We start from the raw sequence: 16,621 nt of genomic DNA, 5'->3' as shown, positions 1-16,621 counted from the left end.
AGTCAGTAATGGTGAACTGAATCTTTCTCATGCCTAGAATCAATCGGTTTTGTTCTGCCACCACTAGAGAAAACTCCCTGCTTTCAAAGGATTGTGTGATTACAGTAGGCCCACCTAGATAATCTTTATGCCATATATGTAATCCATCATTACATACATAGGTTCTACCCATGCTCAGAGGGTAGGAGATTAGATAAAGGCAATGGTCACTGGGATTTATTTTCAGAATTCTACCACAATAGCAGACTTACAATTTTTTTTTTAGTGGTCTATAGCTTTTCTGTCATGTTTAAGAAATCCTTCCTTATCTCGATGTAAAATGTTTCTCTCCTAAACAGCTTGAAGTCTTGCTTTTTTACCTTTACTTAGAAACTTTTATTTTATGAAATGAAGTAGGGACACGTCTTCATTTTCTTCAATAAAGGTAATTGCCCCAGGATTCCTTAATGAACAGTTTATCTTTTCCCTACCAAGCTAAACCACCACCTCTGTCATTAATGAAGACTCCATAGTTGTATGGGTCTGTTTTCTGGTCTCCACTGTTTGTCCCACTGGTCCATGCACATATTCTGCATCAATACCACACACTCCTGATTACTATAGTTTCAGTCTTGTTACTTAGAAAGGCAAGTTCTCCACTTTATTCTTCTTTTAAATTTTTTGGATAGTCTTGACTTTTTGATTCTTCATAATAAACTTTGGTATCAACCCATCAAATTCAATTTTAAAATCCTTCTGGACTTTGATTGTAATCACACTGAATTAGTGGCTCTCGACTTGGGGCAATGACCCTCAGAGGACATTTGGCAATGTCTGCAGACATTTTTGATTCTCACAACGGGAAGAGATGTGTGCTAATAGCATCCAGTGAGTAGAGGTCATAATGCTAAATAATGCACAGTCCCTACAATAAAAATTATCAGGCTCAAAATGTTTATAGTATCAAGGCCAGTGGGTGGTATGGTGGTCAAGACATTGGACTCCCACATGACTGACCATGGTTCAAATCCTAGACCCAGTGGCTTGAAAATCATGCTGGGTACATGTGTGTGCGTGCCCAGAACCCCAGGAGGAGAGTGAAGGAGAAGGACTGCAGCATGGCCATCCCACTGGGGAGGTATTTCTCACTTTCCTCCTCCCTATCTCTGTCTCTCATTGACAAACACACACACCTATGGCAAAAACCTTAAATACACACACACATACACACACACACACACTCACACATACACAATCAATAATACAAAAGATATGAGAAACCTACTAAATCCATACACTTTGAAGAGAAATAACATATTTACATTTCTGAGTATTTTAATATACATGGAATTTATTTCCGTTTATATAGGTCTTTATCATGTTTCAATTAAGTATTATAACTTTCAATGTATAGATCTTGTACATATTTTGTAGGATTTACTCCTAAATATATAATCTTTAGTTACTATAAATAATACTTTAAAAAATTCTGTTGAAAGCTTGTGACTGATCTAAAGAATATAACTTGATTCTATATTTTGATATTTACAGTCAATCATCTTGCTAAAACTTATTATTTTTAATATGTCTGTTAATCTATTCAAGTCTGTAGATCTTTTCAATTTTTCTATATGAAAATCCTATCAGGGCCAGCAGATAATGTGGTAGTTAAAACAGCTGGATCCCACATGGCTGACCATATGATTAGAGACCGGGACCTGGCAGCTTGAAAAACACACTGGGCACCATGTGTTTGTATGTCCAACTCCTAAAAGGAGTGAAAAATGGAGGAGAAGGAATTGTGGTATGATAATCTCCTATTATCAGGGATGCTTTCTCACTTCCCTCTTTCTCTTGTGAGCACACCAAAAAAATTTTTTAATCCTATCAACTACAGACAATATTTGTTTCTTCCATTTCAATACTTGCACTTTCCAATTTCTTACTTGTTTTACTGTAATAGCTAGGATTTCCATTATGAAGCTTAATTAGCAAGAATGTGAATCCTTGTCTTTTACCCGACTCTAAAAGGAATACTTCCACATTCAAATCTATGGACATTTTTAATTTATGTATTTTTTCTTGACTTTAAACTTCATTGCATTTTGGTAAGAAAAAGTGATCACATGTGTGATGGAGATTTTATTAAATGTATAGATTTTCTCTATAATATATAGAACCAATTACAAGATCCCTATTTTTGAAAATGTTTTATGCACTTCACTTATAATTCACAGAAGTATTTTAAAATCTTCTATGATGATAGAAAATTTAACTTTTTCCTATAGTTCTACCAATTTTTGTTTTCTATACATTGAAGTTATTTTATTGGGTATATTCCCATTAGGAATGTTTATCTATCTGGGTAACTGGTCTTTTTTTTTTGAAGAGGTTTTTGCTATAGGGCACATGCACTCGCCAGACAGACAGAGAGAGACATAGAGACAGAAAGTGAGAAATCATCCCCCAGGGGGGATGGTCACGCCGCCATCCCTTCTCCTCCATTCTCCTCTCGGGATCGTGGGCACGCACGCACACGCGCCCGGCGTGAGTTCTACGCCACCGGGTCCGGGACCCGAACCACAGTCGACTACGGGGGAGCCCAGCAACATAGCCATTATGCTAACTGCTGGTTCCCGAGACAGAGATTTTTGCTACAGGGAGCATGCACTAGTCAGAGAGACAATGAGAAAGAAAGTGAGAAATCACCTCCCAGAGAGGATGGTCACGCCGCAATCCCTTCTCCTCCATTCTCCTCTCGGGATCGTGGGCACGCACGCACACGCGCCCGGCGTGAGTTCTACGCCACCGGGTCCGGGACCCGAACCACAGTCGACTACGGGGGAGCCCAGCAACATAGCCATTATGCTAACTGCTGGTTCCCGAGACAGAGATTTTTGCTACAGGGAGCATGCACTAGTCAGAGAGACAATGAGAAAGAAAGTGAGAAATCACCTCCCAGGAAGAATGGTCATGCCGCAATCCCTTCTCCTCCATTCTCCTCTCGGAATTGTGGGCACACACACACATGCCTGGCATGAGTTTCAAGTCACCAGATCCAGGACTTCTGAGTTGGCCATATGGAAGTCCAGTGCCTCAAACACTATACCATCTGCTGACCCTGAGAGCTGATCATTTTATCATTATCTTTAATAATACTCTTGGCTTTCAGTTCTACTTTGTCTGATCTTAAGGTAGGTGCACCACCTTTTAGTATATGCCTGGTTTATGTTTTTACACTTGCTTGTTTTCTACCTTTATTTAAATGTATGCTTACAGCATATATCTAAACTTCTTTTGCCCTATCCTGATAATCTCTGTCTTTAACAGATGAGTTTAGGAGCCAGCAGCTTGCATGATGGTTACAGCCCTGGACTCTCATATGGCCAGCTGCGGTTTGAGTTTCAGCTCAAAAGTCACATCTGGTGCTTGTGTGTGGGTGACCAAAATCCCAGGAGGAGAGTAGAGGACAAGGGATCGAGATGTCGTCATCCCTCCTGGGGTTTTTCTCACTTTCCCTCTCACTGTCTCTCTACAGCAAGTGCATAAGTCCTATGGCAAGAAAATAAATAAAAAAGTTTTAAATGAGTTTAATCTATTGATATTTATTGTAATTATTAATATATTTGGACTTATTTCTACCACTTTTAAAATTTCCATCTGCCCTACTTTACATTCCTTGCCCTTTACAAAAATTTAAAAACTTTTCCTCATTTTTTTATCACTTGCTTGGGATTTATGTGTTCTATTTCTCTTCTTTCAGAGTTTATCCCTGAAAGTTTATCATGCATATTTAGCTTTAAAAGTCTGGAGTCAAAAACATTCTCTGCCTTCTCTCAAGAAATGAAAGCACCTTTAGAACACAACTCTGTAGACCCATGTACCCCTAACTTACACACCATGGCTATCCACTATTTTAGTTGTCTTTAACTAAAAAATTAAAACATTATTTTATACAGAAAATGTCTAACTTTATTATATATTTCCCATTTGTTCACTCTCTTTTTTATTTTTAACCATCTTTCTAGAATAATTGCCCTCTTTCTGAATTATCCTTTAATGCAGTCTCATGATAATAAATTTTCTTGGTATTTTTACTTATCTATAAATAACTATTTCACCCTTATCCTTAAATGACAGCTTTGCTGAGCAAACAATTATGGGCTATTACTTTCTCTCATCACTGTCATGTGACCTCTGGGGTAGCTGTGAGGAAACTGCTGGCATGGTAATTGTCGTTCCTTTGTAGAGGTATCCCCCATACACCTAACATTGTGGTTACATTTTCCAATTTCTTTGAAAATTGGGAATTTCTTCTAGTTAATTAAATTCTATTGTTTTATTTCAGTGGTCTAATTTCTGTAAGTTCCCTTTTTTCAAAGTCATCCATTTGGTTCTAATAATCTCTTGATAATTAGTGATATATGTGACTATATCCTTTATTTAAATATTAAATATAGTTATTCTACATAGCTTTCCAATACCTGTAACCTTTGGGGGACTAAATATAGTCTTTGCTGTAAGCTTATACTTTTGGTGATACTGGATTGTGAGACCATTGCTTGATTTTAACTGGTGGAAATCCTATGGACCTAATTTGTGAATTGAGTAGCCTTTCTTGCAGAGAGAACTACCTGAGACCACTTCAGTCCTCCTTGAGTTTCTTAATTCAGCACAGTAATCTAAGGCTTTCCTTCCCAACATTTAAGGCAGGCCCAAGCTCATTTTTCTTGACCACTGACAGTTGCCCTTAAGCAACTCAACTCATAGTCACCTGCAACTTCCCACAGGCACCAGCTCCAAGTCATTCTGACCTCACTCACATGTTCCAGTCTTGTTTTACTCATTCATTTATTCATTTACATTTTTGGAAGGAGAAACTTCCCACATCTGTTATGAGGCCAGTAATATCTTAAATAGTGCATCATTTCTAGTCACTGGTTATTGACCAATAGATGGAGTCCCTAGTTAGCCTTACTGCTAAACATATACTTTTAGTATTTTTTAATGGAAAATCAACATATAATGCATTCCATTTTGTGAAAGTAATGTCTATCTAGCTATCTCTATATATGTGTATGCCTAGAATTACAGTTATCTAATATAACATATAAATGTTATTAGCATCTTAATATGTCATATTAATAATGGCTATCTCTGACTAATGAGTTTAGAAGTGGTTTATTCCTTATAAGCCTGTATTTTTAAAATTTGTTTTGAGAGGTTTTTGCTTTAGGGTGTGTGCACTCTCCAGAAAGACAGAGAAACAGACAGAAAGCGAGAAATCACTCCCCAGGGGGTATGGCCATGCCACAATCCCTTCTCCTCCATTCTCCTCTCAGGATCTTGGGCATGCATGCACGTGCGCCCAGTAGGAGTTTAAGCCATCAGGTCCAGGACTTGAACCATGGTCGACTACACGGGAGTCCAGCGACATAGCCATTTCACCATCTGCTGGACCCAGCCTATATTGTTTTTACAAGAATACTATGATTTTTCAGAAACACAAACAAAAAAATAAATGAGAAGGTCTTCAAAAAAGTTAATGAAAAATCCGTATGAAAAAACCATGCATGAATTTTAAAAACTTTGGCACCAAAATGAACTCATATTTTAATTCGATGTTTTCCCATAGACTTTCAGAAGTCCCCTTAAATAAGCAGAAAGGAAGAAAATATCCTAAGATGTCAATCATATTTGATATGGGGTGATAGAAATATAAATGGTCATTTTCTTTTCTGTACATTTTTAAATTTAAAAAAAATCAACTACTTGACATTCATCAATGCAAACGTTTTAGTAGCAACCACAGTTTGCTCCATAATGGCCTACCATTTCATCTAAATGTGGTAAGGCAACTAAATATGACCCCACATAAACTGTCAGTACAAAGTTCACTGAAAGATCACAGCATCAACAGTGGCGTTTGATTATAAAAACATGACAACTATTTTGCAGTACAACTCTGGTTCAACAGCAATCATATACAATCTGCAGGGAAATACCTCCATGATACTGAGTGCCATTACATTTAACAAGACCAGAATAATCCATCTACAATACAGGAAAGTTCCATTGCAAAGAATGCCACTACTGAAGAGCTCTTTCTGAAGATCAGATGACCAACATAGTCATGGTTTGCTGGCCTGGTAAGCAATGTCTCTGGAGATCGTTTTTATGATAATTACTGCCCCGAAGGAAAGGGCCTCTGATGCTTATAGCTGAGTTGTAACTGTGCTTTTTGAAGTTTCCTGTCTTGCCACCAAGCAGCAATGATCCTGTCCATTTCTTCCTTCAAACATCACAATCATATAAACAAAAACCACCCAAACTATCTACCAGAATTAAAACTCAGGAAAAACATCCAAGGATGGGGGTGGAAAGAGTAGAAGTGGTGATGAGTGTATAACACCTTCTTTAAAGTGCCTCTTTTCCCTTGCTAATTTACTACAAAGAAGCTAGGCACAGCTGTTTCAGCCCTAGATCCTGAAGCTTGGAAATCAAATTTCTGGCAATGCATTCAATTTTACATTTCACTATAATTAAATAACTAAGAGACATCTTTAAATTCCTACTGATGGAAATTTACCTGTATGAAACTGTCACTTGCCTCCATTTTCTCTAACCCAAATGTTAGAGTAATTTTCAATTTCTCTCATTTTCTCCAATACATCATCCACTTACCCCATTGCTTCTCTTTATTCTATATGTAAACATTACTACAATATTACCTCACTTCTATAAGCCTAGGGCAGGTCCTAGATGCCTGTATTGAAACAACCATCTCTTACAAAGCTTTCCTCCAATTTGTATCTCCTCCATTTCTACACAAAGCAATAAGAATTATCTTCTACCAACAGCTGTTTTTAGTAATAAGAAACCTAAGTTCTGTGACTAAGCTAAACATTCCTTCTGTTCTCCAAGACCTCTGTGGTTCCTAGTTGCTAGTCCAAATTGCAATTTTCAAATTCTATTTATTATGTCCTTTATGAATTGCTCTGAGCACTCAACCATCTGCCCACATTTTTCTATATATTCATATTTTTCGTTTCATTCAGTCAGATGACCACATATTACTATATTTAATCCATTTCTTGTTTTTGTTTCCCACTACAGTAGAGATTTTGTTGTCCCTTATATTATTCTCTTCTTCCTTAACAATAGAATCTCTTTTCATCTAGGCAGTATAAAACTACATTTTTCAGCCTCCCTTGTAGCTAGAAGTGTCAGTATGACTGACTACTATAACATTTTGCTAAACCAAAATGTTTTAAGTAACTTTCATTCAGTGTCTTTAAAGAGAAAAGGCATTTATATTTCAACCTCTCCTCCAGAATACACATGTGACAGCTGGAGCTCAAGGAGCTTTGAATCATGAAGTGAAGTTACTCTGAGTTTGATGGAGATACAAGACAAGGGGGCCCTAGACCCTGACACCGTAGAGAGCCATATTGGTCCTTCTGCAACACCTATTCTAAATTATTTCAGAAAAGAAAAAGAAATTCCTATTATGTTTAAAACTGCCAGCATTTCTGCAGCCTCTACCATCACCTATAAATGTATTCAATCTAACTGACTTACACACCTCCAAGTTTTCATTTGCTACCTTTTCTATCCCACTAAGAAAGTCCTCCCCATTTATATTCTTATCTTTTCCTACCCCTTGCCCCGCTGGTTTTCTTTCTTCCTTTAATGTACAGTTTCGGGTTCTAATACCTACATAAAAACAGTGTTGCTAGATTTACTTAATCCAATTACTCTTTTTTAAATATCCACATATGCATCTGTACATGGTAGTCCCTACTTATCAGTAGGGATATGGCCTAAGACTCCCCCTAATAGATTCCTGAAACTGTGGACAGTATTGAACCCTATGTATACTTGTGCTTTTTCCTATACATACTTTATAAACTTTACTTTTTATTGTCATCAGAAAAGTCATGATGCATTATTGCAGAGAAAAATATGTCATGACTTTTCCAACAACCCAATATGTTAAGTAGAGTAAGAGATGAACAATAATTAAGAATAGAACTAAACAGAATAGGATAACTAAAATAGAAGAATTATAACAATATGCCATCATCACTACTCTTGTGCCTTGGGACCATTATTAAGTAAAATAAAGGTTATTTGAACACAGGACTACAACACAACAGTTGATCTGACAGCCAAGCCCACCAATCAGTAACAATGGGCAAAAAGTGTATTCACATGGAAATGCCCGACCAAGGGATGATCCACATCTGGGGCTGGAAGAAGTGAGACTTCTCCACACTACTCAGAATGGTGCCAATGTAAAACTTACCCATTGTTTATTTCTGAAATTTTTCCATTTAATATTTTCAGATTGTGGCTGACTACACACATACTGCTTCTAGTAGCCCTCCCTTATTTTCAGAAAGTGAAAACGTGTGGAAGGGGGGGAACTATTACTATAGATCTTATGTCTAAACACACACTATTCACCTTGAATATACTTACTACACATTTACTTCAATAATGCCATCATTAATCAAACATCTTTCAGAATATCTTCTCGTGAAGAAGACTTGAAGGCACATAATACAGTTGGCGCTCAATATTCACAGGTCTGAATCTGCAGATTCAGTGAACGTGGAATGAAAACACTGCCTTGTTGATGCATACCATGCAGTTAGGCCTACATGGTGATGTATGTTACTATTCCCTAAACGAGACAGTCTAACAACTACTTACATAGCATTTGCACTGTATTAGGTATTGTAAATAATCTACAGAGGATTTAAAAAATGTAGGAGGATGTGCCTAGATTATTAGTAAATATCATTCCATTTTATATAAGGGACTTGAGCACCTGCAGATTTTGGTTTCCTCCAGAGGTCCTGACACTAGTACCCTCCCAGATACCAAGGGATTGACTAGCACAAGATATAACCTTGTGAAAGCAGAAATACACTCAGTTTGATTACCATGCCTAGAACAGTACCTGACATATAAGAAGTATGTACTCAATACATGTTTGTGGTATTAAAAAAAAAAAAACATAGCAAAACTTCTTTTAAAAGCAGATTGCTTTTTCTTTGAAGTCAAAAACCATTCAGAGCTTAGTCTAGTCAACAAGATGTGTCATAGGCTAGAGAATGTTATTTTAGTTTAAAAAAAAAAAGTCACAGTCTGTGACTTTAAAGCAATAAAGTTTCTTGTATGAACCATAAAAATGGCTCTGCACTGGAGCCAGCAGTGAGGCTCCAGTGGAGTGGTACTTAAGGGCGTTGGACTCCCACATGGCCAACTACGGTTCGAGTTTCAGACCTGGAGGCTTTTTTTCTCACTTTCTCTCTCTCTCTCTCTGGTCAAATTAAAATAAATAACTTAATTAAATAAATAAAGTTAAATAATTCTTTAAAAAAAAAAAGATAAATAGAAATGTAAAAATGGCTTTGCACTGAGTGACTTCTTTAGAGATCTAGGGATTCACTCTCTTAATCATACAATTAGCCATGTCAAGTTTGCTCCAGTTTGAAAGCACTTGCCCCTGCTGTTTCTTTATTCCATTTAGGCTTCTATTTATGTACATTTCCTCCAAAAGGCTACCCCTCACTCCCTAAGATAAAACCAACCTGTCACTCTCTGTCCCCAGACCTTACTTTCTGTTCTTTATAGGACTTTTTATTATCTGACATATTTAATAATCTATTTTGTTTATGTGTGTTTAGTATCTCTCTGTCACTAGAATGTTAGTTCCATGATGAAAGAAGCCTGACTTGATTCACTGTTGTAGCTTCAATTTCTGCTTAATATTCAAATTGTAAATAATAACTTTAATAATTATATGTTTATAATGAAAAAGGAAAGAAGTGAGAAAAAAATGGAAGAATGAAATACAAGAAAGGTAACAGAGAAGTAGCAAAAGAGGTAGAGAAACTGGGTGAGCCAAAATTGGTTATTTCATTTTGTTATTTTGTTCTTGGTGTGAGTCTTTACTCAAGGCTTATAGACACGTTTCAGATTGGGTTGCTGTCTCTTTTGGAGATTTATTTAAAAAGAAATGACCCAGCAGTTAGCGTAATGGCTATGTCGCTGGATTCCCACGTAGTCGACCGCGGTCCGCGTCCCGGACCCGGTGGCTTAAAACTCACGCCGGGCGCGTGTGTGCCTAAGATCCCGAGAGGAGAATGGAGGAGAAGGGATTGTGGCGTGACCATCCCCCCAGGGGGTGATTTCTCGCTTTCTGTCTCTCTGCCTCTCTCTGTCTGTCTGGCGAGCGCATGCGCCCTATAGGTCTGGGGAGCCCAAGCCCCCCATAGCGAAAATCCCTCCCCCAAAAAAAAAAAAAAAAGAAAGAAATGACTACTGAGGGTCAATAGGGGGCATGGTGGTTGAGGCACTGGACTCCCATATGGTTGACCACGATTTAAGTACCAGGTCTAGTGGCTTGCTTTCTCACTCTCCCTCTCTCCCTCTCTCCATCTCTCTCTGGTCAAATTGAAGAAGAATAATAAATAAAATTAAATAATTCTTTAAAAAAAAATGGGTACCCTAAAGAAAGAAGTTTCACTAATTTTAGAAAATTTAGGTGGTGTTTACTATTATAATTAGAAAGGTCACCTCTTTTAATGTCTATCTTCCCAATCCACAAGTGCAAATTGAGTGAACATTTGGGAACTCTTCAAGTCAGGGAAATACTTGAATGATTTTTAGCAGGATTAGTTTTTGCTAGTATTCCTATTAACATTTTTAAAAATCCACTCTTAACTGACATTTAGAATTATATATTTGTATTAGGTAACTGCAGCTTTCTCAGGATCTTGTTTAACTGATATTTTACTCAGCTAGGGCTGCCCATGACAAAGTAGCATAAACTGGGTAGTTTATGAATAAAAGAAATTTACAACTTACAGTTCTGGAGGTGAAAATCTGCGATCAGGGAGCTAGTATGGTCAGGTTCTGGTGAGGACCCTCTTCCAGGATGCAGACTGCTGACCTCTCACATGGGCAAGGGTGAGGGAGCTCTCTGGGGTCTCTCATATCAGCACTAATACCATTCATGAGGGCTCCACCCGTATGACTTTATCACCTCCCATAGGTCAGCCCCTCCAAATACCATCACACTGAGAGTTGGTTTCAGCATATGAATTTGGGGGGAACACATTCAGTCCATAAAACAGGATTACATTATAAAGCCAGGAAGCAAGCCTCTGAAAATATCTGTGACTGTATTACTCTCGAACCCTCTGCCCCCACTTACCACACAAAGTTTACTTCCCTCAATGGACAGTTATCTAAGTCATATTTCATTAATGTTTTGCTTCCTCAGGCTATCTATTCCTCATACACAACTTACCAACAGGGTTTATACTAGAGAAGTTAGGCTAAAATGATGTTCCTTATGTTTTAGGATCCTGGGATGACAGAACACACCAGGTATGCCCATGGCTGGCTGAAGGTTAAAGGGAGGATTCTGGCCTGGCAAGACCCTGCCAGGGGTCCCTTTTGTCTCCCTTCTCCCTTGCCCCCTTTCCCTCCTTCCCTCCCCATCCCTGTTTACTCCTTTTCATAAAAGAAACAAACAAAAACTGTTTTTTCAGGACCAGCAGGTGGCGTGGTGGTTAAAGGTGTTAAATTCCCATTTGGCCAACCTCAGTTTAAGTCCCGGACTTGGCAGCTTGCTTTCTTGCTTTCCCTTTCTCTCTCTAGCTCTCTCTGATGAGTTAAAAAATAAATAACAAATGGAATTAAATACATAAATAATTATTTTTTAAAAAGTATTTTCGCTTTCTTGCTTCCCAGTCATCTTGGCAGCTGCTTTTGGTTGGGGGCCGTCCTGCACCTAAGGCAGGAAGATGGTAGCCGCAAAGAAAACGAAAAAGTCGCTGGAGTCGATCAACTCTCGGCTCCAACTTGCTATGAAAGATGGGAAGTACGTCCTGTGGTACAAGCAGACTCTGAAGATGATCAGACAAGGCAAAGCCAAGTTGGTCATCCTCGCCAACAACTGCCCAGCTTTGAGGAAATCTGAAATAGAGCACTATGCCATGTTGGCCAAAACTGGTGTTCATCACTACAGTGGAAATAACATTGAATTGGGCACAGCATGTGGAAAATACTACAGAGCATGCACACTGTCTATCATTGATCCAGGTGATTCCGATATCATTAGAAGTATGCCCGAACAGACCGGTGAAAAGTAAATCATGCAACATTTTTAATAAAGCTTGCCAGAGCTTGTTTTTTAAAAAAAAAAAAAAAAAAAGTTTTTTCTACTGAGTATTCTTCATTTCTGCTCTCTACTCTAATACTGTAATAATAGTACTAACATAGTATTAATAACTTAGTACTAAAACTTAGTATTTTGGGGGGCCAGCAGTTTGAGTAATGGCTATGTTGCTGAACTCCCATGTAGCCAGCCAACCGTGGTTCAAGCCCTGGACCCAGCAGCTTAAACTCACGCCAGGCATGTGTGCATGTGTGCCCAAGATCCTGAGAGGAGAATGGAGGAGAAGGGATTGTGGCGTGGCCATCCCCCCTGGGAAGTGATTTCTCGCTTTGTCTCTCTGTCTTTCTGGCAAGCGCATGTGCCCTACAGCAAAAACCTCTTAAATAAAAATAAATAAATAAATAAATAAATAAAACAAAAAACTTAGTATTTTCTATTTTCAAGTTGTTCTTAAATAGTACCTACTGTGTTTTAGGCCAGAGTTCATTATATGCACTTTTACTACGTAGCCTTACAACCTTAAGAAGTGTCTGTTTCTTCTCTGAATCAGGAATTTCTTGGGTGGGGGCAGAAGCACATGCTGTCAGTGAATTACCTGTACCAGGTAATCTTTTAGGAAATGTCATAGAGTAGGAGGTACGCCGTCTAGTCCGACAGGCCACTTCCCTCTCTTTATACAGCAACTGTTCATCCATCAGCAGTGTTATAACTTGTTTAGACTTTTCCCGGATATAATGACCTGAAAAATACAGATTTTTTTTTTAAAGAAAAGGAAATATTAGTTAAGGCTATGATTAGTCTTTGTTCTAAAGAAAATTAAGAATATAAACAAAGTGAAAAAAAAAAAACAAAACCATGTAGCAAACCAACAATTAAAAGAAAGAACTGTCAATAAGGACATTCCTTTTCTTATACTTCAAGAAGTAAATAAATCTGGGGGCCGGCAGGTGGCGTGGTGGTTAACAGTGCCAGACTCCCACATGCCCAACCATGGCTCAAGTCCCAGACCTGGCAGCTTCCTGGCAGCTTGCTTTCTCAGTTTCCTGCCTTTTTTTTTTTTTTTTTTTTTTTTTAAGAGGTTTGAGAAATATGGTGTGTGCGCTCGCCAGAAAGACAGAGAGAGACAGAGAGACAGAAAGTGAGAAATCACCCCCTGGGGGGATGGCCATGCTGCAATCCCATCTCCTCCATTCTCCTCTCAGGATCTTGGGCATGCATGCACATGCGCCTGGCATGAGTTTAAGCCACAGGGTCCGGGACTTGAATCATGGTCGCCTATGTAGGAGTTCTGCGATATAGCCATTAAACTAACTGCTGGTCCCTCAGTTTCCCTCTTTCTCTCTCTCTCTCTCTTTCTCTCGCCCTCTCTTTCTCTATCCCTCTCAGGTCAAATGAAAATAAATAAAGTTAAATAAAATAATAATAATAAAAGAAGAAAATAAATCATGAATACATGAGGAAATCAGCTAGCTGCAGAGGTGCAATGGTGATGCAACGTGTAATGTTCAAGCCAGGGGGAATGTCTCAAGTTCATATCCAGGGACCTCCCTAAGTACATGGGATACACACATGGAACACTGACTATATGGTGAAGCTTGTGTGGAAAAATGGTGAAATCACTGATGCTATATGAAAAGTTTATGGGAAAAGTACCAAAAAGAAATCAGTGGTATATAAATAGAAGAGCCAGTGGCATAGCAGTAACATACTATGCAAGAGAAACTGGATCCCACATGGTAACTACAGTTTGAATGCCTGGCCCAGTCAACCCTAAAAACTCCCAAAATATGCTTGAGTATTCAAGACCCAGTGTGTTTGAAGACTGGAGGAAGGAGATTGTAACATTAGTGGACCCTATGAAGGATAGTCCTCGCTCTATATATACCCTATCATGAATAATGAAAAAAAAATTTTAATGCAAGTGGACAACTTGTTTTAAGGAAAGATCAATGTTGAAAATGATACCCACAGTGGTAGACCATCCACATCAATTTGCAAGGAAAAAATTAATCTTGCTTGCGTCCTCATCAAAGAGGACCAGTGACTAAGAGAAGAGATAATGCCACCACCACAGATATCTCAACTGGTTCAGCTTACACAATTCAGATCAAAAAATGAAAGCTGAGCGGGAACCAGCAGTTAGCGTAATGACTATGTCGCTGGAATCCCACGTAGTTGACCGCGGTTCGCATCCCGGACCCGGTGGCTTAAAACTCCCGCTGGGCGTGTGCGTGCGTGCCCAAGATCCCGAGAGGAGAATGGAGAAGGGACTGCGGCGTGACCATCCCCCCTGGGGGGGGTGATTTCTCGCTTTCTGTCTCTATGTCTCTGTCTGGCGAGCGCACGCGTCCTATAGCGGAAACCTCTCTGAAAAATTAAAAATAAAAATAAATAAATAAAAAAGAAAGCTGAGCAAGCTTTCTGCTCAATCGTGCCCAAACTGTTAGCGTATATCAGCTGCAGACAAGTGCAGAGCAAAGATCATAGCAGTTTTGGGGGATGCTTGAGGCATTTGGCTTTCTGGAAGGCCAAAGAATGAAACGTCTTGATTATGAGTGGTCCAAGAAAGACGGCTGAAGCTTTAACACAAAAACACCCAGGAAAGCTTCACCCAAAAGTTCTTCTCTACCATGACAATGCTCCCGCTCATTCCTCTTGTCGAATGAGAGCAATTTTGTGAGTTTTGAAGGGAAGTAATCAGTCATCCACCTTACAGTCCCTCTTGGGCTTCTTCTGACTTGTTTTTGTTTCCTAATCCTAAAAAATCTTTAGAGGGCACCCATTTTTCTTCGGTAAATATAAAAAAGTCTTTACTGACATGGTTAAATTCCCAGGCCCCTCATTTCTTTAGGAATGGACAAAATGGCTAGTATTGTCACTTACAAAAGCATTTTGAACTTGATGGAGCTTACTGAAAAATTAAAGTTTGTGTGTGTGTGTGTGTGTGTGTGTGTGTATTTAAAGCTAAAGAACAGATTTATTTTTCATTTTCCCAAAAACTAAAATAACACACGGTATAATATAGTAATTTAGCACACAATATAAATTGATACGTGCAACTGATATCGTAAAATGATTGTTTTAGGTCTCATTTTGGGAGTCCTTAAAAACTTAGACTCTTAAAAAACAAACAATACATTTAATTCACACACACACACACACACATACACACACACACAAACTTACACTTAAGTCACCTTTATTAAATTTATCAACAAACAACAAAAGGAATTAGTTACCCTCAGAAAAATCTTCACGTAAAAAATACCTCAACTCCTTCAACATGGGAACTTCTTACAGGAGAAATACTTGATTTGCCTCTCTAAAACTGAGCTCTACCAAATAGTCTCAAGTCCGTTTTCTTTAAGGTAACACTGCTAGACTTCCTAGCTTGAGAAGTCTCTTCTAAAGGTAAGTTTAATATTGTAACTTTCACCATAGAGCCTCCATTCAAATTGCATTTCAAGGGGAAGGGACATGTGAAAAATCAAATTTTGCTGGACACTTTAATAACTATCCTACAAAATACAAAAACGGTAGCAGCTTATCATCAACTCAGCAAAGCTTAATAAAAGCATAGCAGGGCAGACTTTATAAATACCCACTTTCATTAGGTGATCAGAGACAAGCTGAAGACAGTATCTGGGACAGTAGCCATTCTGAATGGGTACTGAGATACATAAAAAATGTCATGTTACATCATTGTTTCAATCTGACTTATATACAGGATATATCAATATTCTCCTGAAATGGTTGCCCAAGTCTCAAGGTCTTTCGAGCACAATTTAAAACATGCTCAAAATTTTTCTTCTGCATCTATCAGCATTTGGTGAGTTTAAACATGATGAACTTTTTATCTTTTAATTCCATTTATCCCCAAACCATTTTTTAACTTGCTATAGGGCATGTGTGCTCACCAGAGAAAGAGACAGATAGAAAGTGAGAAAGAGACAGAGATAGAAAGAGAGACAGAGAAAGTGAGAAAGCACCCTCCAGGGGGGATGGCTACACCACAATCCCTTCTCCATTCTCCTCTAGGGATCTGGGGCATGCATACCCACATGTCCAGAGTGTTTTTCAAGCTTCTGGTCCTGGGACTTGGTAGTCAGCCCTGTGGAATTCAGCCACGATATCCACACCACTGGCTGGCCCTATCCACAACATTTTTAGGGAAAGGGGTGTAGAGGGGAGTTTGCCATAGTGCATGTCTACTTGCAGGACAGAGACAGAGAGGGGAGGAATGAAAAATCATGTCCCACCCCCTTGGACAGGATGGCCATGCCACAATCCTTTTCTCCTCTGTTTTCCTCCTGGAATTTTGAGCATGCACGCACAGACACATACACCCAACATATTTTCAGGCCACCAGACCCAGGACTCAAACTGCAGTCATGTGGGACTCCAACATCTTAACCACTATGCTACCTGCCAGCACCCCCCACC

General features: G+C 38.8%; 2 protein-coding genes across 2 annotated transcripts in view; one reads left to right on the top strand and one right to left on the bottom strand.

The window, feature by feature from the left end:
- ENTHD1 (ENTH domain containing 1) overlaps positions 1-16,621 on the bottom strand; it is a 120,011-nt gene that overhangs the window by 77,946 nt on the left and 25,444 nt on the right. Inside the window, exon 3 of the mRNA XM_006150754.2 lies at positions 12,774-12,917. Within this exon, the coding sequence (XP_006150816.1) occupies positions 12,774-12,917 (144 nt within the window). The remainder of the gene's footprint in view (positions 1-12,773; positions 12,918-16,621) is intronic.
- Positions 11,762-12,162, top strand: LOC106735097 (60S ribosomal protein L30-like). Its single transcript, XM_014588702.2, has one exon. The coding sequence runs from the start codon at positions 11,805-11,807 to the stop codon at positions 12,150-12,152; it is 348 nt and encodes a 115-aa protein (XP_014444188.1). The 5' UTR covers positions 11,762-11,804; the 3' UTR covers positions 12,153-12,162.

This window comes from Tupaia chinensis, unplaced genomic scaffold (genome assembly GCF_000334495.1).
Source record: "Tupaia chinensis unplaced genomic scaffold, TupChi_1.0 Scaffold000294_5, whole genome shotgun sequence".
NCBI classification, from domain to species: Eukaryota; Metazoa; Chordata; class Mammalia; order Scandentia; family Tupaiidae; genus Tupaia; species Tupaia belangeri.
Note: the sequence above shows the minus strand (reverse complement) of the source record. Positions and strands in the feature narration are given on the sequence as shown.

What these genes read in the sequence shown, in the direction of transcription:
- LOC106735097 (XM_014588702.2), top strand. Translation starts at nt 11,805, where the DNA reads ATGGTAGCCGCAAAGAAAACGAAAAAGTCGCTGGAGTCGATCAACTCT.